General features: G+C 30.5%; 1 protein-coding gene across 1 annotated transcript in view; it reads left to right on the plus strand.

Moving 5' to 3' along the window:
• LOC126748627 (apolipophorins) overlaps positions 1–23,107 on the plus strand; it is a 159,640-nt gene that overhangs the window by 29,657 nt on the left and 106,876 nt on the right. The window contains exons 3-9 of the mRNA XM_050457977.1: positions 5,565–6,121; positions 9,855–10,285; positions 15,124–15,478; positions 15,688–15,985; positions 18,116–18,289; positions 18,356–18,465; positions 18,527–18,721. Coding sequence (XP_050313934.1) covers positions 5,565–6,121; positions 9,855–10,285; positions 15,124–15,478; positions 15,688–15,985; positions 18,116–18,289; positions 18,356–18,465; positions 18,527–18,721 — 2,120 coding nt within the window. The remainder of the gene's footprint in view (positions 1–5,564; positions 6,122–9,854; positions 10,286–15,123; positions 15,479–15,687; positions 15,986–18,115; positions 18,290–18,355; positions 18,466–18,526; positions 18,722–23,107) is intronic.

The following is a 23,107-nucleotide window of genomic DNA, read 5'->3' on the forward strand; positions in this document are numbered from 1 at the left end:
GCACTGGTAATGTGGAATTTTAAAAAATCGTCTGTTCACCTTATCGAAGAAGAGGAAAATTCTAAATGAAATTCGTTAATACTAGTAATATGGTTGCCATTTTTTTTTGTGAAAAATCGAGAGGGTACATTCGGAAAACGTTTTTCTGTCACCATTTTTTGGAAAAAGAAATGAATTATAAAAACTAATAGACTTTTTTTATCTACAACTTCAAATCATTTTTTTTAAATTAATTTTGCGAGTGACTGGCAAATGAAAAAAGTCGATAATTCATAGATAATTTATATATTAGAAAAAAGTTCTAATGAACGTGATTTATGTTCGAGGGATTTACAATTTTTACGTGATTAAAGTCTCCTTAGTTTATAATTTTTTAGAATGTGTTTTTTATAGAGGTTTACCAGTTGTGTGTTTTCCTTCCAGGCAGTTGAGTTTTGCAGCTTATGGGAAATTACAAAAAAATATTTAAAAATTCAACATTCAAATGCTTGTAAGAAATAAAGAAAAAACTTAATTTAACTGCACAAAACATTTAAAAATTGACTTTATTTACGGAAAATAAATACAGCCTCGAACACAAATTAACTTAACAGCATAATCTGAAAAAGTGGAAACACACTGATTGTTACACACAAATATGATTAATTATCCATACCAGACAATCCACAAGTCAATGGCATTTATTCATCATGACATTCAATTAATTTAACCAATATGTAATAAACTTTACTCTTTACTTTTTTTCTTAACTCTCTCTCTCTTTCTCATTCATATTGATTGCGCAATTCCAAGAGGCCAATACAGCATGCGCACAACTCAATTTTGAGCTATCGGTCATTTACAACTGTCGCTCCGATTGGCTGAACTTGATTTGTCTTTATCGGTACTACAAAGGGAAGCTAAATACTTTCACCTATTTGATAACATACTATATATGCTAAATTTAATTTTCTTATACTCAAATTCTTGTATCTCATTATTTCTTTAATCCAAAATTTTTTTGAGCAATTAATTGTTCAGAAAAACCGCGGCTATATAATTGGTTGGAGGTGTGAACTCGTCAAAGAAGCTGATTTAGGGGTTGGGTTGGATTCATAATGAAGTCGACACTGATAATGTGGAAAACTTAAAAAAATCATCAATTATTGAGATTAAGAAAAATCGTCTTTTTTGTAATGCACCTTAAGCATTGCTGTCAGGAGGAAAGTTCAGAATGAAATTGGGGGTTAATAGTAGTAATATGGTTACCATTTTTTTTGTGAAAAATCAAAGGGATGCCTTAAACAAACGTGTTTTTACAATCATTTTCACCTTTGGACAAAGAAATGAAATAGCGAATAGAAATTTTTTTTATTTGAATTTTTGCAAAATTTCTTTTTTTTTCTGAAAAATTAATGGGATGAGTGGCAAATGGAAAGGGCTGATAAATCGACAGTAGTTTATATATTAAAAATAAGTAATGATGAGTGTAAGGCATATTCGAGAAATTACGTGATTAAAGTCTCCTTAGTTCACAATTTTTAAGAGTGTGTTTGTAGTCATGCAAATTATTATTTTTTTGATGGAGGGTTACCAGTTATTACTCCTATAATTTGTTAATATACTATGTTAGGTGTTTTTCTTCCAGGCTGTTAAATTTTAGAGATTTTTAAGCTTATGAAAAATAAAAAAAATATTCAAAGAGTCAACATTCAACTGCTTGTAAGAAACAAAGAAAAAAATAAATTAATTTCCATAAAACATTTGAAAATTGACTTTATTTACAGAAAATAAATACAGCCTCTAACAAACTATAAACGACAAATTAACTTAAAAGCATAATCCGAAATAGAAGAAACACTGATTGTCCACACAAACATGATTTGTTATCCATACCAGACAATTCGTAACTCAATACATTTATTTATTCCTTTAAACTATCTATCATGAAACTCAATTAATGTAATCATTATGTAGTAAACTTGCGCAAGTCTAGGAAGCCAATACAGGATGCGCACAACTCAATTTTGAGCTATCGGTCATTTACAACTGTCGCTCTGATTGGCTGAACTTGATTTGTCTTTATCGGTACTACAAAGGGAAGCTAAATACTTTCACCTATTTGATAACATACTATATATGCTAAATTTTATTTTCTTATACTCAAATTCCTGTATCTCATTATTTCTTTAATCCAAAATTTTTTTGATCAATTAATTGTTCAGAAAAACCGCGGCTATATTATTGGTTGGACGTGTGAACTCGTCAAAGTTGATTTAGGGGTTGGGTTGGATTGATAATGAAGTCGACACTGATTATGTAGAAAACTTTAAAAAATCATCAATTATTGAGATTAAGAAAAATCGTCTTTTTTGTAATGCACCTTAAGCATTGGGGGTTAATAGCAGTAATATGGTTACCATTTCTTTTGTGAAAAATCAAAGGGATGCCTTAAACAAACGTGTTTTTACGATAATTTTCACTTTTGGAAAAAGAAATGAAATAGCGAATAGAAATTATTTTATCTGAATTTTTACATAATTTCTTTTTTTCTATTCTGAAAAATTAATGGGGTGAGTGGCAAATGGAAAGGGCTGATAAATCGATAGTAGTTTATATATTAAAAATAAGTAATGATGAGTAGTAGTTATCTTACCACGTTTCTGTGACACATGCCATCCACATCTGAAGAAGTGGATGATATTTGTTCTTGAGCTGTGCCGTAGAGGTCATGCAGATCTGAAGAAGACACAATATGTCGTCGACAGAAGTGTCCTTTAGTCCGAAGAAGTGATGATGTAACGCTGAAGAAGTAGTAAGAAGAAGAAGAAGAAGAAGAAGAAGAAGTTATGACTAATTGCCAAAGAAGTAATTATCTAAAGAAGTCATCAGCGTGTCTTATCAATTTCTTCAGATGTGGATGGCGTTCCGTAGCCGAAGAACTTATGACGCAACGCCGAAGAAGTAATTAACATAGGGTGTGGTCGGTGAGGGTGCCTGAGGTAACATATCACCTAACTTAATATGAAAACTCTTTGTGGTAAAGCCAAAATAAATACAAATAAATACAGCCTTGAACAAAATATAAACCACAAATTAACTTAAAAGCATAATCCGAAATAGAAGAAACACTGATTGTCCACACAAACATGATTTGTTATCCATACCAGACAATCCGTAACTCAATACATTTATTTATTCCTTTAAACTATCTATCATGAAATTCAATAAATTTAATCATTATATAGTAAACCTGCGCAAGTCTAGGAAGCCAATACAGCATGCGCATAACTCAATTTTGAGCTATCGGTCATTTACAACTGGCGATCTAATTGGCTGAACTTGATTTGTCTTTATCGCATTTTATTATAACAATTCCCTTTGCTAAATACTTTTACCTGTTTGATAACATAATATATATGCTAAGTTCCATTTTCTTATACTCAAATTCCTGTATCTTTTTGATCTAAAATGCTGTTGCAGAAAAGATCTTTAATGGTATAAAAACAAGTAATAAAGGCGCAAGAGAGCGTCTTAAAACCGTGCAACAATAAAATAAATTTAGCCCCCGCTTTCCAGTTTTATTTCTTCGACTTGTATGAGAACTTAATTACGGAACACACGATAAACCAATAAGCCACGCAGCGAGTAGCGAGTTCTTTCTTTGGAAAACCTTGCCTTAAAACGTAACAGCTGGAGCATTTTTTTTTTTAAATTACAAATTGCTTGTTAGGAGAACATTAGCGTTTTAATATTTAAAACTTTCCTTCCATTTTGATTAAATCTAAAGCTGTTTTTCTCGTCACAGCTACTTAAAAGGCAATTTTACGCATAAACTCAGGAATATATGACACTTTTTCTTGGATAATGCGGTAACGCGGTAAGCTCATTTAGCCACCCTTCCATTGCTGAAAGGACAATACACATGAGACAAGAAAATGACAAAATGTTGGAAGATAAGCCAAGAATATATAGATAATTGTAAAGTGAACATGCGGCGTTATATTATTAAGATGATGACGCAGATACATATAGTCCCAGGTTGCCTTTTTTTCCAACTTGGGAATTATATTGTAAGGAGTCACACACACGTGTAATGGATGGCAATTTTAGCTACTGACGCCTGTTCCATGACCTTTGGGATACCTGTGAATTCAGATGTTTTAAAAAGTAAATGTTTATTCCGCATTTTACGTCACGTGCAAATCGTGCTAATGAGAAATGGAAGTAATGGCTTATTTTTGGAAACTGTGCTTTTAAGGCAGTCATCTGCTTATAGCACTTGTGTGTTAAATTTGTTAAAAAAGTTATGGGAACATACTAATTCAATAGTCTGAATAAGTTAAGAAGAAGAAGTAAGAGTTAAAAGAACATCTGAGTCTACAATTTAGAATTTTTTAACCTTAAAAATTACCAAAATTGCCAACGATCCTATTGCATTAAGCATGACTAGAATATCTTAAAGCTACAAATCATGATAAACAAATTCATATTTTTCTTTTCCTCTAAAAATTTACCACCTTTCTCTTCATCGCATTGGATACTTTGTCTGGATAGAAGGTTTTTTCCACAAGTCCCTAGAGATTAAAAAAAGATCTTAGAATATATGAGAATAGAAAAGTAAATAATAAGTAATCATTAGTTCATTGAATAATCTGACAAAGACAGATCATAACCTATCTTGGTTAGTATCATATTTAACATATTACATAAATAGATTTTTGGTTAGCATGTTCACACCATCAATATATACTTCCTAATTCAGTTCTTGATTCAAGTGAACTCCTTAATTTTTTGATACCACATACCATTCAGATTACTTACATCATTGAAAAGGTATTTGTTTTTCCTTATTTATCACAATTGGCTAGAACTTTCTGATTTCTTTGGTGTAACTTGAGAAGTCTATAGCACATCTACTATTTAGAAGCTGGCAAGTTGGTTTAACCAGTGCCAAAAAAAACATTTCAATTTATCAATTGTGCTGCTTTCAGTGTTATCACTAAAGAGTGTGTAGACACTTTACAGCAGGGTGGGCTAATTTAACGTGATGCCATTTGGACTATGCACTGCTCCTGGAATGGCTGATGGAAACTATTTTAAAAGGACTGTCCTGGAAGACTTATCTGGTTTATTTTGATAACATCATTGAAATTTATCAGAATCTAGAAGGAGAATTCAGTCAAGGAGTTCTTGTTAAAAATACAAAGGTCCAGACTGTCAAAGACTGACTAGTTTCCAAAGGCAATCACGAGCTACGCAGCTTCTTGGGATTATGATTTGGAGGGATTAACCATTATCGCAAAACCAAGTTTTGATATCTTCCTATAGAGAAAATCAGCAACTTATCACATATATTTATGGATCGGATATCTATGACGAAACTCCAAAAGTATTTTTAATGATCTTTTTAGCATCCAAACCCAAATATTATAAATTGAAGATGCCCTTATTGGATTCAACACAACGAGAATAAACAAAAACCTTCAGTAACATAAAAAACCATTTTTTTAAGCATTATTCACTCAAAAGTATTCTTAAACATCATTTAACTATTTGACCACTAACATTTATTTCTTTTTCAGAAAAAAAATTCCACTATGATCCAGACAGATTCTACACCTACAAGTATTCAATAGAAGCCAGAAGTATTTTCAGTGGTACAAGCAAGAACGAATCAACCCTTTTTATCGACTCAACCGTCACCCTTAACTTTCTTAGTCATTGTGATGGTATTATTACCATCTCGGATACACATATAAGCGAGATTAATAAGGATGGCTTTAAGACCGCCAAGTCTGAAAGTAGTAATTTACTATCCAACTTGCTTGGAAGAAATCGTCTTAGATTCGCCTATAGGGATGGGGTTATTTATGAAATATGCCCGGATCAGATGGAGGGAAGTTGGGCCTTGAACTTCAAGAGGGGAGTACTGAGTATGATCCAGAATAGTCAGAAGAGGTTCGATCTGGATTGGGCTGGAGATGAGGAGGATGTTCGGGGTTTGTGTCCGACTAGTTATAAATTACTGGGAGCTAAAGAAACTAGCTTGGAAATTAGAAGAGAGAAGGATTTAGTTAAATGCGTGGATAGAATCAGGATTGATTCTATTGTACAATATACTACGTCAAATTTTCACTCTGTAAGTTAAATTAAAAAGAAAATAATTTGTAGAGTTAGTTGTTAGAGTTGGTCCTCTTAATTCAATTTAAGACCACTGCTATTTGAAAGAGTTTTGATAATTAAATAAATTAATTCCATTTTCAGCGGTATTTTTCTCATTTTAATCACTCTTATTTTCATTAGCTTTCTCATGAAAGTTGCCTTCACTAGTGAGATTATGTCAGTAGGATAATTTTTTATTACTCTCCATTCTACTTCTTCATACTCTTTATGTTAATTTAGTTCTTCACCTAAATTTAATGAGCAATCTTCTGTATCAGCTATACCTTTGATCCGCAATCAATTTACTACACAGGGCATCAGAACCACTTAGTCATATTAATGACTTATGTCAGTATGAGCATGATTTCTGTTTTAATTTGAGAAATAACAATGAGTTTTAATGACTTGTTCCATGGAAAATCTGCTTTTTTTGTCCTCTTCTACTTCATATTCTTTTGGTTTTTCGTCTCAATTGACTAAGCAATCTAGTGCATCAGAATTACTTACTTATATTAATGACTCCATATTTATATGTTTCTATACACTTTTGTACAAATACACGTATACTATATTTTTTAATGAACGCTTCTAACTTTAAAAGAGTTAATTGAAGCAAATTGCTCTGGATTCAAAATTAAATTCTCTGGAAATGTTGCTCCTTCAACTCTTCAGTTGAACAATCTGCTTCAACTGAATTTTTTCATTTAAATTTAATTTTCTCAAAAACTACTCAAAATATTCTAATGAAGCAAACAGCACTAGATTCAAAATTAAATTTTTTTGAAATATTGTTTTGAGTCCAAAAGCGTCCAACTAAAAATTGCCATGTTATTCAAAGTTAAACCAAGTAGTGCATCCCGAGGTCCCTTAAACCGAGTTTTTACTATTTAAACTGAATTTTCTCAAAAAATACCTAAAATGTTTTAATGTAACAAAATTGCTCTAGATTCAAAATTAAATTTTCTGAAAATTTGCGAAATTATCCAGAGTTAAACCAAGTAGTGCACCCTGAGGTTCCGTAAACCGACTTTTTGCCATTTAAACTCAATTTTCTTAAAAAGTACTAATACTATTTTAATAAAAAAAGTTGCTCGGGATTCGGAAATAAATTCTCTGGAAATATTGTTCTGGGCCTAATAGCCTCCAACCAAAAGTTGCCAAGTTATCCAAAGTTAAACCAAATAGTGCACCCTGAGGTTCCGTAAACCGATTTTTTGCCATTTAAACTCAATTTTCTTAAAAAGTACTAATTTTTTATAAAATTTTTAATAAAACAAATTGCTCGGGATTCAAAAATAAATTCTCTGGAAATATTGTTCTGGGCCTAATAGCCTCCAACCAAAAGTTGCCAAGTTATCCAAAGTTGAACCAAATAGTGCACCCTGAGGTCCCTTAAAACGCCTTTTTGCTATTTAAACTCAGTTTTCTCAAAGAGTACTTACAATATTTTAATAAAAGAACTGTATTTGAAACTAAATTCTCTAAAAATATTGTTTAGGGCCAAAAGCGCCCAACCAAAAGTTGCCAAGTTATCCAGAGTTAAATCAACTAGTGCAACTTGAGGTTCCGTAAACCGACTTTTTCCATTTAAACTCAGTTTTCTTAAAAACTACTCAAAATATATTAATGAGATAATTTGGGCTGGATTTTAAATTAAATTCTCTGGAAATGTTGTTTTGGGTCCAAAAGCGTCCAACCAAAGATTGCCAAGTTATCTATAGTTAAACCAAGGAGTTTACCCTGAGGTCTCTTGAACCGCCCTTTTGTGAAAAAAAGCAAAGATCACAAAAAAACTGCTTCAAATGTTTTAATGAAAAAAGTTGCTCTGGATTCAAAATTAAATTATCTGGAAATATTGTTTTGGGCCTAAAAGCGCCTAACCAAAAGTTGCCAAGTTATCCAGAGCCAAACCAAGTAGTGCACCCTGAGATCCCTTGAACCGCTCTTTTGTTATCTAAACTCAATTTTCTCAAAAGTTACTCAAAATATTTTAATGAAATAAATTGCTCTGAACTTAAAATTAAATTCTCTAGAAATGTTGTTGTGAGTTCAAAAGCGTCCAATCAAAAGTTGCCAAGTTATCCAGAGTTAAACCAAGTAGTGCACTCAGAGATCCCTTAAACCGACTTTATACCATTTAGATTTTTTCTGTACAATCATTTAATTTTTAAACTACTCTCTAGATCACTTTGGTTTTTAATATCAATTTACTATGCAATCTATTGCATCAGAATTACTTACTCATATAACTGATTTTATGTCAGTATGGGCAAACTAATTAGATGGCCTCCAAAGAGTTTTTATGACTGATTCTATAAATCAGCTTTTATTTATATTGGATTTCAATGAATTTTTTTCATAAATTAAATTCATTAGCCCAATTAACTATGCTATCAGAAAAGCTTACTCATATTAATGATTTATGTCAGTATGAGCTTGAAATTTGGTTTCAACCCAAATACTGCCGCTTCTATGGATTTTAGATCGTAAAATAATACTAATAACAAAATAATTATAAATTAACTAATAATCTAAACCAATTCATAAACGTATAAATTCGCGAAATATGTAAAATAATATTATGACAAATTACCAATAACTTTATGAATAGAATCGTTTATCGTTTTAAATTTTAAATGGTTATCAACGAAAGTTCATTAATTATGAATATAACTATTTAACTTTCTCATTACCGGACATTTAAATAATCGTGAAATATTTAGTGGATTTCAAATATTAATTATAATCTCTTTAGTCTTATGGCACTACAATAAAATATCGAAATAAATTATTATATAATGGGAAATCAAATGTATTTACTTTATCCAATCGGTTGTTGCGATAACATTTATAACAAGTATCAAAATTAAATAATAAATTTAATTAAACAATGCATTAGACTGTCCCATTAAGGAAGTTCTTCAAATACCACAAACACGATGTGTGTCACTTGAACTACTCTAAAGTTTATCGTTCGGCATTTTAAAATTTAAAAAAGGCAACTGAACACAAAATTCCCAGTTTAAAATAATAACGGGGACCGCTTGGGGAAAATCGAACTGGAAGAACAACATATTTTCACGAATTTCAAAAAATAATAATCGCGGAAAAGGGAAACTTTTCGAAAGTTTCTAAGCGCGAAACTTGCAAGCACAGTTTTGCTTCAAATGCGATTCAAGTTTTGTGCATGCTTATATTATTAAAAACCTTAAAATTTGTGTTGTCTTATTTTTAATCTTCTAAGGTAGGATCTTAATTAAGATCAGTCAGTGTGTAATAAAAAGCGTCACAAAATATAACAAATTAGTAAAATATAAATGTAGAGTGCATTTCGATTGGTACGATAATCAAAACGATAAAGGGCGAATCCGCTTGATAAACGATAAACTTGCAAATTAGTTTGCCATAAATATACCCCGCCATAGCTTGAGCAATTTATATTCTGGGATCAGTTGTGAAAAAATGTATTTATCTATTTTATGTCTAAATAAATCCTGCTATAAATTTATAGGGCAGTAAAACGTTTTGAGGGTCGCACAAAAGGAAATCATTTATAATATCCACAAAATGATATCAGGAATAAAAGGGTTGCTTTGGACGGGTTCGGGATATTTTTCGGGATTAAACAATAATGATTATTGATTAATGCCACGTCTGGTGGATTAATATACAAATTATCTACTGTGTTGTCACTTTTTACTCAATTTCAGAGAACGAAAAACGAAGATATCCTGCAATCCTCAAGCAGTTGTCTGTTGTCAGTTGACGAAAATATATATAACAAAATAACATGCAAGGAGGAGTACGTTCTGGAACCTTTTTCGAAAAACGCCGCAGGAGCTAGAACAACCGTTTTGCAGGAATTGATATTAATCGAAACTGGCCAAAGAACGACTAGCGACGAGAGTGAAATATCCAGAAGAACTAATTTGAAATTCGACCATTCGATTCCAAAACAACCGACTAATGGAGACTCTTCAACGACCAGGGATTTACTGATGAAATTATGCAAGGAAAACCAGCAAGAATCGGAAAACTTCTCGGATTTATTTGGCAAATTCGTTTATGGACTGAGAGGGTTATCCTATCCTGCTTTGTCCAGTTTTTACTCACATAAAGAACCCACTTGCCCAACAGCTAAGTAAGTTTAAATTTATTCGAATTTATTAGAAAAACTAATTTAGAAAGAAGCCTCACGATACCAACCTTATATCTAAAATTGGCGATAATTTCATGTTCTGTGTGTCCCAGGATAAGCGAATTTATACGTAAAAATGGCAAAAAAATTTGGAGTTGAAATTTGACGGTTTGTCATCCAGCCCTGCTTGATTAAAAAATAAAATTAAGCATATTTTTAATTTTTTAAAAATCAAACATGCCTTGATACGAGCATTTTTTAAATTTTATGCGTAGGTAAAGTTTTTTCTAGGCAAGATATAAAAAAAGTTTATGAGAAAAAGTTGTTTAGAATGCAAAATTATGCCCGAATACCGAATTTCATAGCCATAGTCCTACTTTGATTTTTACGTATTAATTATTTATTCTCATTTTTTTAAAAGTTTAAACAAATACCAAATAAATTATTTTAAAAATTATTGCCCTTGGACTAATTCTTATTACGATTGGTAGGAATTTTTTGCTCGTGGAATGCATGCCGCTTATTATATCGGGTTCTTTTTTGCAGCATTTTCGAGTTTTCGTCGAACTTTTTAAAATGTAAACTTTCTCAATTAAATGTAGCAGCTACTATAAAACATTATCACTGTCAAAGTTAAGTACAAAAAAAAAAGATAAAATTTTAGAGAACTGGAATTTTCAAAACAAAATTATATTCTCGAACAAATCTACTTCGATGGCCGGTTTTGGTCCAATGAAACGCCAAACTTTGTAATCCATGGTAAGAAGCAATATTTTCAAAAAGTCAACGTATACCATACTTTATTGAAGGATCTCTTAATTAACCTCTTCAGATCCCAGGTATCATAGATGATACGTTGAGATTTTATTTTCTCAAAAAAAGCGCGCATTAATATTTCGCTCGGAACCAGACGTATCATTGGCGATGCCCACTGGCAATACTGTTTAAGGCTCCAGTACACGTTCGGTCAACTAGTTTGGCCAATGAGCTGGGCCAAATATAGTACAGTGATTACACGCTTGACCAACTAGTTAGGCCAAAAAATAAGTAGGTGGACTTGACTCAGCTGCTACATAGACCATTTTTTGACGATGGATGTGGAAACCATCGCAGCTGCGGCAATTTATTTGCATAGTGCTTTCAATGTTTATAGAAAGGTGCACCAAACGAAAGTGATAAAAAAAATGGCGTAAAAGAAGATGCTGGATGCTGAATATTCATCGAAACAGGACAAGGTGATTATAAAAATACATCTAGTATAGTTGCATGTTTACTTTATGAAATTATGAGAGTGTATGACGTTAAAGATGTGATATGTCAGTATAGCAGTATAGTAAAGATGTAAAAATATCTGTTAATATTTTTGTTTTAGAGAGACCATGAACAACTAACTTGCGGAGCTTCTTGCAGATCCATATGGGGAGTGGTGATAATTTCATTCGGATGTCATATGCAGATTTTGAAACTCTTCTACAACAAATTGCTCCAATGGTTGCAAAGCAAGACACTGACTGGAGAGAAGCTATACCAGTAAAAATACGACTAGCATTGACCTAAAGATATTTAGCTAGCGGAGATAGCTTCAGAAGTTTACATTATCTGTTTAAAATATCAGGTTCACTGATCTCACGCATAGTCATTGAAGTCTGTGTGGCACTAAATGAAGTTCTGAAAGATATGATTAAGTAATAAATAAAATTTCATTGGAAAGTATTTGAAGCCGTTGAGTTGGTGCTTGATAAGGGTTATAAGTGCTGAATCGGATATATATGACCATTCAGATTCATCTGAACTTTGCGAAGTGCTTGGACGAGTGTGTGTGTACGAATGAGTGTGAATATTTTGCTTATTTCGTCGTCTCTTTATTATCATGTTGTCCAACATTATTTCTTCTCTTACTTTGTTACTTTCTTAACTTACTTTGTTTTTAATTTTGTGTTGTTTATGTTTAGGATTCCATATTACTGGTTCATTTTGGTACAAATCTATAAACTTTAAAACTTCTTCGCTCTTCCATGCCGCCATCGTAGCCGTCATTTCACTTTTTACGCCGTAAAATCAACGACCAACGTGTGAACGCTGGTTTGTAAATGGCGCCAAGATCCTTTGATTTGTGCACAAAAAACCGACAACATTCGGTTCGTGGACCAACGCTGGCTGCCAATCACCAAGTAACGCCAAACGGTCCTGTACACATTGGCCCAACTCAATGGCTGAACGTGTACTGGAGCCTTTATATTTTTTTCCGCACGCGATTTTGACATTTTGAGGTTATAATTTTATGCGGTTTGTTTACGTTTGGACTTGTGATTCTTGGACCATGGTTTTAAGTAGAAATAAGCGTAAGTATAGAAAAATTAATTATTTTGTTTTGTTTAAAATATAGTTTGTAGCTTGCAGAATTACGATTTAATAAAAAATTATAAAAAAAGTTAAAATTTCGGATGATTTGGAGAGTTTTAGTTAAGGTGATACCTTGGGATTGTACCGATTCAGATATATATTATATTATTATTTTTTAGTTGATTAAAACTACTTTTAGTTTTTATTTTTTGATAATAATATTTTTGTTTTAGGACCTTTAAGACAAAAGGAGCTTCAAGATTTAGCAGACAACATTGATTTGAACCAGTCGGTTATCGGAGAGCTGTCATCAGAAGATGAAGAGGAGGACCTGACAACGCATTTTGCTGAAGATGAAGAAGATCAACAAACCGACTCTTCATCATCAGACGATTACCTACCCTTGTCCTATTTTCTCCCAGCAAGAAAAAAAAGTTGGGGCCAACTGCTAAGCTAGAGGTACATTCTTTTCCATTTTTGAATGATGCTGCTGATGTAAACAAAGAGTTAGAGTACCCCATCAAATATTTAGAAAAATACATTTCAGACGACTTTTACGAAGATATTGCACTTTATACAAACATGAGAGAAGTAAAGGATAAAGGTCGTTCTTTCGAGACTACTTCTGATGAAATAAAAATGTTTTTTGGAGTGTCGATATTAATGGGAATTTACGGACTTCCAAGAATTCGAATGTTTTGGTCCAGAGAAATGAGGGTTCCCATGATATCTGATAATATTAACAGAGACCGATACTTTGGTTTGCGCTGTCGTCTGAAACTTGTAGAAGATGACAAGATATCAAGGGAGCAAATGAGTTTCGATAGGTAGCAGTAATTGTAATTAATAATATAATCGTAATTGCTGCTAACTGGTTAGAATACCGAGAGAATGCTATGTCTTTAAATGATGCAAAGAAGGATATTATGGATTATCTTGATTTTAAACTCTCGCTGGGTAAATCGTTAATTCACTCTGCTAATGAAAGCAAAAAAGAAAAAAATGATATTGAGGAAGAAGAAGATGAATTACCAACTTCTCGCAAGCAAAGAAAAGTTGAGCCCGTATCAGACAAGAGAGAAAAAAAGGAAATAAGCATTTATCTACTTTCATGAAGAACCAGCAAAAATCACGATCTAAATGTCGAAAACCTGGCTGTGGAAAATTAACATTTGCAAAATGCACCTCCTGCAATATTTTTCTGTGTTGTAGCGTTGACAGAAATTGTTTTGAGTTATTATTACATAACTAATGTAATATTTATAATATTATATTAGTTATGAAATAACTAGTAGTTAAATAATTAGTTATGAAAAAATTAGTTCGACAAAAATTAATCAGTTCGACTTTTATTTGTATTGATATAATCCCAACGTATCATATATGAAACGTATTTTTTTCTTCATAAATATAAAAAAGTAAAACAAAAAAAATTGAAAATTGCTTTATTAACATAATTACTACCTACAAGGATAATGTGTATTTTTGTAAATTTCATGTAATAGACTCTTGGGTCTGAAGAGGCTATGAAACGTATCTTCAAATTTTTGAAAGATTTTTTGAAGAATACTTACAACCTTTACCAGTTGATCAAAGAATAAATCTTTATTTTCAATACGACGGCTGTCCTATTTATGGGGCCGGCTTAAGCAAATTGTTTATACCGAGCCATCATCAAATGACAGGGAATTACTAAAACAAAGAATTAGAGATGCTTGTAATTCAATTTCCATTAAAGAAATTTGAAATTCTTTTAAAATGTTTAGAAAATATATTGAAAAATGTTTCGATAATGAACTTTTGAACATTTTACTATGAACATTTTATTACAAACATATTTTTGAGAATGGTTTGTAACTCTTAGATCAGTGATTTAACTATTAAATAAATAAATTAGTTAGTTTTTCTCCAATAATTAAATATGAATAAAAAAATTAATTGGTACACAAAACGTAAAAATCAAAGTCGGCCTATGGTTATGAAATGCGATATTCGGGCATAATTTTGCATTCTAAACAACTTTTTCCTATAAACTTTTTTTATATCTTGCCTAGAAATACTACTTTACCTATCACAAAATTTAAAAAATGCTTGTATTAAGGCATGCTTGATTTTAAAATAATAAAAATATGCTAATTTTATTTTTTAATCAAGCAGGGTTGATGGATGCCAAACGGTCAAATTTAAACTACAAAGTTTGTTATCATTTTTACGTATAAATTCGCTCATCCTGGGACACACTGTATATACGAGCAGGAAATTTAGCTTTATCTGGATTTTTCTTACAATTATTAAGCCATCTCTATCCATCAGTTCAGTTCGAATTGATTATTTAACCGTATTAGCTTGGCTCTCTCTTTACTGGAGAGCTCTAAAATCTATTTTTAAAATTAATTGACTCTAGGATAAAGTATTTTAAATAATTGACTTTTAAATGACACATCTGGTGAACTTCTTTAACTTTATGCACTCTATCACAATTAAAATCATTTTTCCAGAAAAATAATCTTAGATGCTCTCCCTTACGTTAACACAGCAGGATCACTTGGATTAATGAAAGACCGGATAAAAGCGAAATTAGTACCAGAGGACACACTCACAGATTGGATGAGCACTTTAGCCTTCATCCCGAATCCTGATAAGGAAATGCTGGAAGCAGCATTAATTATTCTTAAAGAGAAACAGTATCAGTCTAATGTAGCTTTCAGTGTTGCATCACTGACTCACACCTATTGCACCTTGCATAAAGACTGCCAAAAAACATATGAGGTCCAAGAGGTTGTGAAATATTTTGAAAGTGAACTTAAAGATCTTATGCTAAATGATATTTTAGAGAGGGTTGTTCAAGATAAGGTAAGACCATTTCATATTTATTATTTGATACAATTTCTTTTTTGTTGGGATATGTAGAATGCGTGGGTCGGACGGAGGACTGAACGGTTCGCCATATTTTGCGATCCGATTGGGCTGCGCAGTTGACCACTTTTATAAAATTATAAAAAGCATCTTTATCTCTTAGATGAAAAGTTCTATAATAAAAAGAAAATATATATCTGTCGTAGATCATAGTGACACTAAAGGCATTGTCTAGCATCGGAGTGATATCAGAGAATTTCGAGTTGGAACTTTTTAAACTTGCGGCTGATTCTAATCTGGATGTAGGTATACGGGTGGCAGCCATTGAAACTTTCAGGCGGCTTCCATGCGAAAAGCACCGAAGTTATTTCGAAAGTATGTTCGGAGATCAGGAACAGGACACTGAAGTACGGATAGCTGCATATTTGCAAGTTATGAGGTGTCCGAGCTACCTTTTGGTACGCACCATAGCGTATAACTTAAGAAACGAAGAAGTTAATCAAGGTTAGTTGAGCAAAAATTCGTTTATTTAGCTAACTGCAACACATAAATTTATTCAATTTATTCATTTATGTTAACTAATAATATTAATAATAATAAACAAAATTTATTATTTTTCATGACAGATTTACAATAATATATAAGGAAAATAGTAATAGAACATGAAAAATAAAAGACCGTGTCAATGCAGCCTTCAGGCGATGCCAGAAACTGTTTAGGCCTAAGTAAATACCTATTAACAAATATAACAAAATATAAGAATGACGCTTTAAAGTGAAAAAAAAACTTATATAAAAATGTTATATAATATAAGTTAAAAATGCAAACAGCATGAAGCAAGGAAACAGGATAAGGAATGGGAAAGGGGAGGAAAAGGATTAATGTCGGGATAAATACATATATATTACGAATGAAAAAAAAATTATATATATATTTATTTTTTTTTTACTGAGGAGAAAATAATAATTGTTTAATTTGTTTTTTAAAGGTAGCACAGGATAAGACAAATGTTGAAATGTTTGATTATGAGTTATCTTGCCTCTTACTGACAAGTCAATATCTTCGGTTCTAGTAGTCACAGTCTAAAAATTGTTGATTTATGACTCTTTTATCCTGCTTTGAAAAAAATCTTAAAATCCAGGCACTAAAAGTCAAGAAATTGGAATTTTTATTCCTGGAGTGCCTGTAAGAAATAAAATCATTTGTCTCTTATTGGAAATATCTGAAGTTCTAGTAGTCAAAATTTAATAATTAATAATATATGCACTGTCGTAAAAACTATTTTAGCATTAATGAAAAAAATTACTAAAATCCTTTCACTAAATGTTAAAAACATTAATTTTTATTTCAGGAGTGCCTGTAAGCGACAAATTAATTTGTCATTTATTGGAAAGTGAATATCTTAAGTTACTATTAAAACTATTTTATTTTTTGTTGAAGAAATAATGAAAATTCATTAAGTAAAAGTCAAAATAATGGATTTCTTATTCCAATAGTGCCTGTGAGAAACAAAAATATCTGTCTCTTATTGACAACTATTTTTGTTTCTCACAGATTTATAGTCTACTTTGAAGACTCTCTTACATTTTTTCAAGAAATTCCTAAAATCCATTCACCAAAAATCAACGAATTCAAATTTTTATTCGAGGAGTGCCTATAAGGAACAAAATAATTCCTCTCTTATAGAGCAGTGAATTTTTTGGCTTTTAATAGTCGAAACTTACAAAAGACCCGTTAAAGTATCCAAGACATTAAATTATTTAATTTTTATAGAAGAGTATTTGGTTTTTCCTAAATCATCAGCTTTTTGTTAGTGTTTATTTCCAAATCATATTGTATGATATAACACTGTGCATTAGAAGTTGTAAGGAAGCTAGGTTGTCTGCAAAAAAAATGGTATCTGCTGCAAACTTTATGTTATTCAATCGTCTAGCCGAAACCTTACCTTTTTTCGAAAAACATCCTAAAATCTATTCACTAAAAGTTAAAAAAAAGAGTTTTTATTTCAGGAGTGCCTTTAAGCAATAAATGAATTCGCCTCTTATTGACAAGTGGTTCTAGAAGTCAAAGTCTAAAAATTATTGATTCATGGACCGCTCTAAAAACTTATTTTTATCTTGATCATCGAATTATAGTCTTTACCTTTTCTGCTTTATATTACATTTTAGAAATGCCGAAAAAATTGTAAAAAAATCACAAAAAAAAATTGTTGATGGAGATGGGAAAATCATTGGCTAATTATAACAATTTATTGATTGTTAACTAAGAAAATGAGAAAAAATCTTTTTCTAATCTGTATGCTAAGATAATGACAACTATGTATATCAGATTGGTAGGTCAAAGAACTATAAAAGACTCAACCTGTATGTACATAAATAAAACGCTCCCAGTAAAACAACTGTCCTTGTGGTGACGTTAAGGCATAAACTTCCGTAGCGCATTTTTAAGTAAAATTGCCAACGTATCTCTAGGGCCAACTTCATAACAAACGTATTTGTATGCAGATTTTAATATTAAGTCTTCTCAAGACCTCTAACTCAGCTTTTAATAAAATTTTAGATTAAATTTCATAAAGGAGGTTTTGAAAAACCGTGCTCTCCGCCTAGATACCTCTAAATTTTATTAATTTTTTAGTCGGTTCATTTGTGTGGTCACATTTGCACAATATAGTTAAGTCGGCAAATCCATTGAAAGTCGAGATCCAAAGTTTGCTATCCGAGGAAAATCTAATTAGTAAATTCAGCTCGGACGTGAGGAAATTCTCGCATAATAAGGAGGGATCTTTATATTTTGACGAATACAACGTTGGTAAGTGTAAAATCTTTATCAAAACAATGAATTGGTAAAAATAAATTTTTCTCTCTTTTTTTTAAGGTGGCACGTACGAGACAAATATACTGTTTTCCCCATCGTCCTACATCCCGAGATCTGCCATGTTAAACCTCACCGTTGATTTATTCGGCAAATACGTCAACCTCTTCGAGGTAATATATTATAAAATAATCACAGGGTCTTTTATAAACCATATTTCTTTCGCTTTTATAGGTCCAAGGTAGAATGGAGGGCTTCGAACGTTATTTCGAGTCGCTTTTCGGTCCAGGAGGGAAGGCCGAGGGTATTAAAGAAAAAATCGAGGAATATAAGACGAGGTGGATACGAGCTGCTAATGAGAACGATCGGGTCGAGAATCGAGTCCAAGAACTCGCTGATAATGCTAGAGATGTCAAAAATGAACCAAAAGTAATTAGATGACTTAAAATAATTAAAGTACAAACTTTTTAGGGTTTATACAATTCAACTTCTTAATGCAGTACGTACTCTGACATTTCTTTAATTTGATTGTGGATGAACAAATTACACACGGTCATCCCAAAGTCGTTTAAATCATTGTAAAAGAAATAGCAACGAATTATCCCTGGCATAGTTATTCTGATGTCTAATTTATATATAAAAGGTCCTGGATTCAAATTCGCTCAATTTGACATATTTTTCTACCTTTTAAAATTTTTTATATACTAGTGCGTCAAATGTTCAATAATTGACCAGTTAATAAAAATTTTCAAAAATAATTACTTAATATAAGGTCACTTTTAAATTATATAAAATTTTAGTAATTTTTCTCAGCATTATTATTTAAAATAAGGAAAAAATAATGACCTATGAAATACTTTGAAATCCATTTTATTCTCTTTTAAATAAATGTCTAAAATCCATTTACTAAAAGTCAAGAAATTGGAATTTTTATTCAAGGAGAACCTGTAAAAAAATTTACTCTAAATGGCACGTAAATATCTTGAGTTCTAATAGTTAAGAGTAGTATATTTATGAACTAGAACTAGAAGACTTTTGAGTAATGTTTTAATAAATTCCTAAAATTCAGTCACTAAAAGTCAAGAAATTGAAATTTTCATTTCAGGAGTGCCTTTAAGAAATAAATTAATGTATCACTTATTGGCAAGTAAATATATTGGTTCCTATTATTTAACATTAGGCAATTATGGATTTATGGGCTACTTTGAATACTTTTTTAATCTTTTTCGATAACATTTCCAAAACCCATTTACTAAAAATAAAAAAAAAGGAATTTATATTTCAGGAGTGCCTCTAAGAAGAATCTTCTAAGAAGAAAGAATCTTGAGTTCTAGTCGTCAAAATATAGAGATTATTGATTTGTGAACTACTCTGAAAACCTCTTTAATCCTTGTTGAAAAAAAATTTTAAAAAATTGCAATTTTTATTCTAAGAGTGCCTGTAAGAAATAAAATAATTCCTCCTATTGACAAGGTAAATAACTTAGGGTCTAGTAGTCAGTCTAGGATTACTCTAAAAACTGTCTCTTCTAAAAAAAATCCTAAAATCTGTTCACTAAAATTAAAAAAAAAAGGAATTTTTATTTCAATTTTTATTGTCAAGTAAAAGAAAGAAATTATTGATATATGGACTACTCTGAAGACTCTTTTAATTTTTCTTAAAGAAAAATTCAAAATTCACTATTAGTTTTACTTCACTAAGAGTTCAAAAGAGTTAACAAATTGAAATTTTTACTTCAGAAGTGCTTGTAAGAATCTATCTTATTGGTACGTAAATATCTTGAGTTCTAGTAGTTAAAACTTAGTAATGATTAATTTATAGACTACTTCAAAGACCCTTAGTCTTTTTTAAAACAAAATCTTAAAATTCAGTTACTAAAAGTTAAAAAATTGGAAATTTTATTCAAGGAGTACTTGTAAAAAAATTAACTCTTAATGGCACATAAATATCTTGAGTTCTAGTAGATAAAATCTAAAGATTATTGATTTATGTACTAGTCTGAAGACTTTTAAGTAATGTTTTAATAAATTCCTAAAATTCAGTCACTGAAAGTCAAGAAATTGGAATTTTTATTTCAAGAGTGCCTTTAAAAAATAAATTAATTTATCACTTATTGGCAAGTAAATATATTGGTTCCTAGTGCTTCACATTTGGAAATTATTGATTTATGGGCTACTCTGATAACTTTTTTAATCTGTTTTAATAACAGTTCCAAAATCCGTTTACTAAAAATTAAAAAAAAAGGAATTTATATTTCAGGAGTGCCTCTAAGAAATAAATTAATTTGTCTTTTATTGGCAAGTGTTTATCTTGAGTTCTAGTCGTCAAAATTTAGAAATTATTGATTTGTGGACTACTCTGAAAACTCACTTAGTCTTTGTTGAAGAAAAAATTAAGAAATTGCAATTTTTATTCTAAGGGTGCCTGTAAGAAATAAAATAATTCGGCTCCTATTGACAAGGTGAATAACTTGGAGTCTAGTAGTCAGTGTAAAAATTATTGATTTATGGACTACTCTAAAAACTCTCTCTTTTAAAAAAAATCTTAAAATCTGTTCACTAAAGTTAAAAAGGGAATTTTTATTTCAGAAGTGCTTGTAAGAAACAAATTCATTTATCACTTATTGGCAAGTAATTTATTTGGGTTGTAATACTCCAAATAAAGAAATTATTGATTTATGGACTACTCCGAAGACTGAGTGAACAAATTGAAATTTTCATTTCAGAAAAGGAATCCAGAAATTTTTATTCTAAGAGTGCCTGTAAGAAATAAAATAATTTGCCTCCTATTGACTAGTGAATAACTTGGGGTCTAGTAGTCAGTCTAAAAATTATTGATTTATGGATTACTCTAAAAACTGTCTCTTCTAAAAAATTCCTAAAATCTGTTCACTAAAGTTAAAAAAGGAATTTTTATTTCAATTTTTATTGACAAGTAAAAGAAAGAAATTATTGATATATGGACTACTCTAAAGACTCTTTTAATTTTGCTTAAAGAAAAATTCAAAATTCATTCACTAAGAGTTAACAAATTGAAATTTTTATTTCAGAAGTGCTTGTAAGAAACAAAATAATTTGTATCTTATTGGTACGTAAACATCTTGAGTTCTAGTAGTTAAAACTAAGTAATTATTAATTTATAGACTTCTTTAAAGACCCTTAGTCTTTTTTAAAACAAAATCTTAAAATTCAGTTACTAAAAGTTAAAAAATTGGAAATTTTATTCAAGGAGTACTTGTAAAAAAATTAACTCTTAATGGCACGTAAATATCTTGAGTTCTAGTAGATAAAATCTAAAGATTATTGATTTATGGACTAGTCTGAAGACTTTTGAGTAATGTTTTAAGAAATTCCTAAAACCCAGTTACTAAAAGTCAAGAAATTGGATTTTTTATCTTAAGAGTGCCTTTAAGAAATAAATTAATTTATCACTTATTGGCAAGTAAATATATTGGTTCCTAGTGCTTCACATTAGGAAATTATTGATTTATGGGCTACTCTGATAACTTTTTTATTCTGTTTTAATAACAGTTCCAAAATCCATTTACTAAAAATTAAAAAAAAAAAGGAATTTATATTTCAGGAGTGCCTCTAAGAAATAAATTAATTTGTCTTTTATTGGCAAGTGTTTATCTTGAGTTCTAGTCGTCAAAATTTAGAAATTATTGATTTGTGGACTACTCTGAAAACTCACTTAGTCTTTGTTGAAGAAAAAATTAAGAAATTGCAATTTTTATTCTAAGGGTGCCTGTAAGAAATAAAATAATTCGGCTCTTATTGACAAGGTGAATAACTTGGGGTCTAGTAGTCAGTCTAAAAATTATTGATTTATGGACTACTCTAAAAACTCTCTCCTTTAAAAAAAATCTTAAAATCTGTTCACTAAAGTTAAAAAAGGAATTTTTATTTCAATTTTTATTGACAAGTAAAAGAAAGAAATTATTGATATATGGACTACTCTGAAGACTCTTTTAATTTTTCTTAAAGAAAAATTCAAAATTCATTCACTAAGAGTTAACAAATTGAAATTTTTATTTCAGAAGCGCTTGTAAGAAACAAAATAATTTGTATCTTATTGGTACGTAAATATCTTGAGTTCTAGTAGTTAAAACTTAGTAATTATTAATTTATAGACTCCTTTAAAGACCCTTAGTCTTTTTTAAAACAAAATCTTAAAATTCAGTTACTAAAAGTTAAAAAATTGGAAATTTTATTCAAGGAGTACTTGTAAAAAAATTAACTCTTAATGGCACGTAAATATCTTGAGTTCTAGTAGATAAAATCTAAAGATTATTGATTTATGGACTAGTCTGAAGACTTTTGAGTAATGTTTTAAGAAATTCCTGAAACCCAGTCACTAAAAGTCAAGAAATTGGATTTTTTATCTTAAGCGTGCCTTTAAGAAATAAATTAATTTATCACTTATTGGCAAGTGTTTATCTTAAGTTCTAGTCGTCAAAATTTAGAAATTATTGATTTGTGGACTACTCTGAAAACTCACTTAGTCTTTGTTGAAGAAAAAAATTAAGAAATTGCAATTTTTATTCTAAGGGTGCCTGTTAGAAATAAAATAATTCGGCTCCTATTGACAAGGTGAATAACTTAGGGTCTAGTAGTCAGTCTAAAAATTATTGATTTATGGATTACTCTAAAAACTCTCTCTTTTAAAATAATTCCTAAAATCTGTTCACTAAAGTTAAAAAAGGAATTTTTATTGACAAGTAAAAGAAAGAAATTATTGATATATGGACTACTCTGAAGACTCTTTTAATTTTTCTTAAAGAAAAATTCAAAATTCATTGTTAACTCTTTTTGT

Source organism: Anthonomus grandis, chromosome 22 (genome assembly GCF_022605725.1).
Source record: "Anthonomus grandis grandis chromosome 22, icAntGran1.3, whole genome shotgun sequence".
NCBI lineage: Eukaryota > Metazoa > Arthropoda > Insecta > Coleoptera > Curculionidae > Anthonomus > Anthonomus grandis.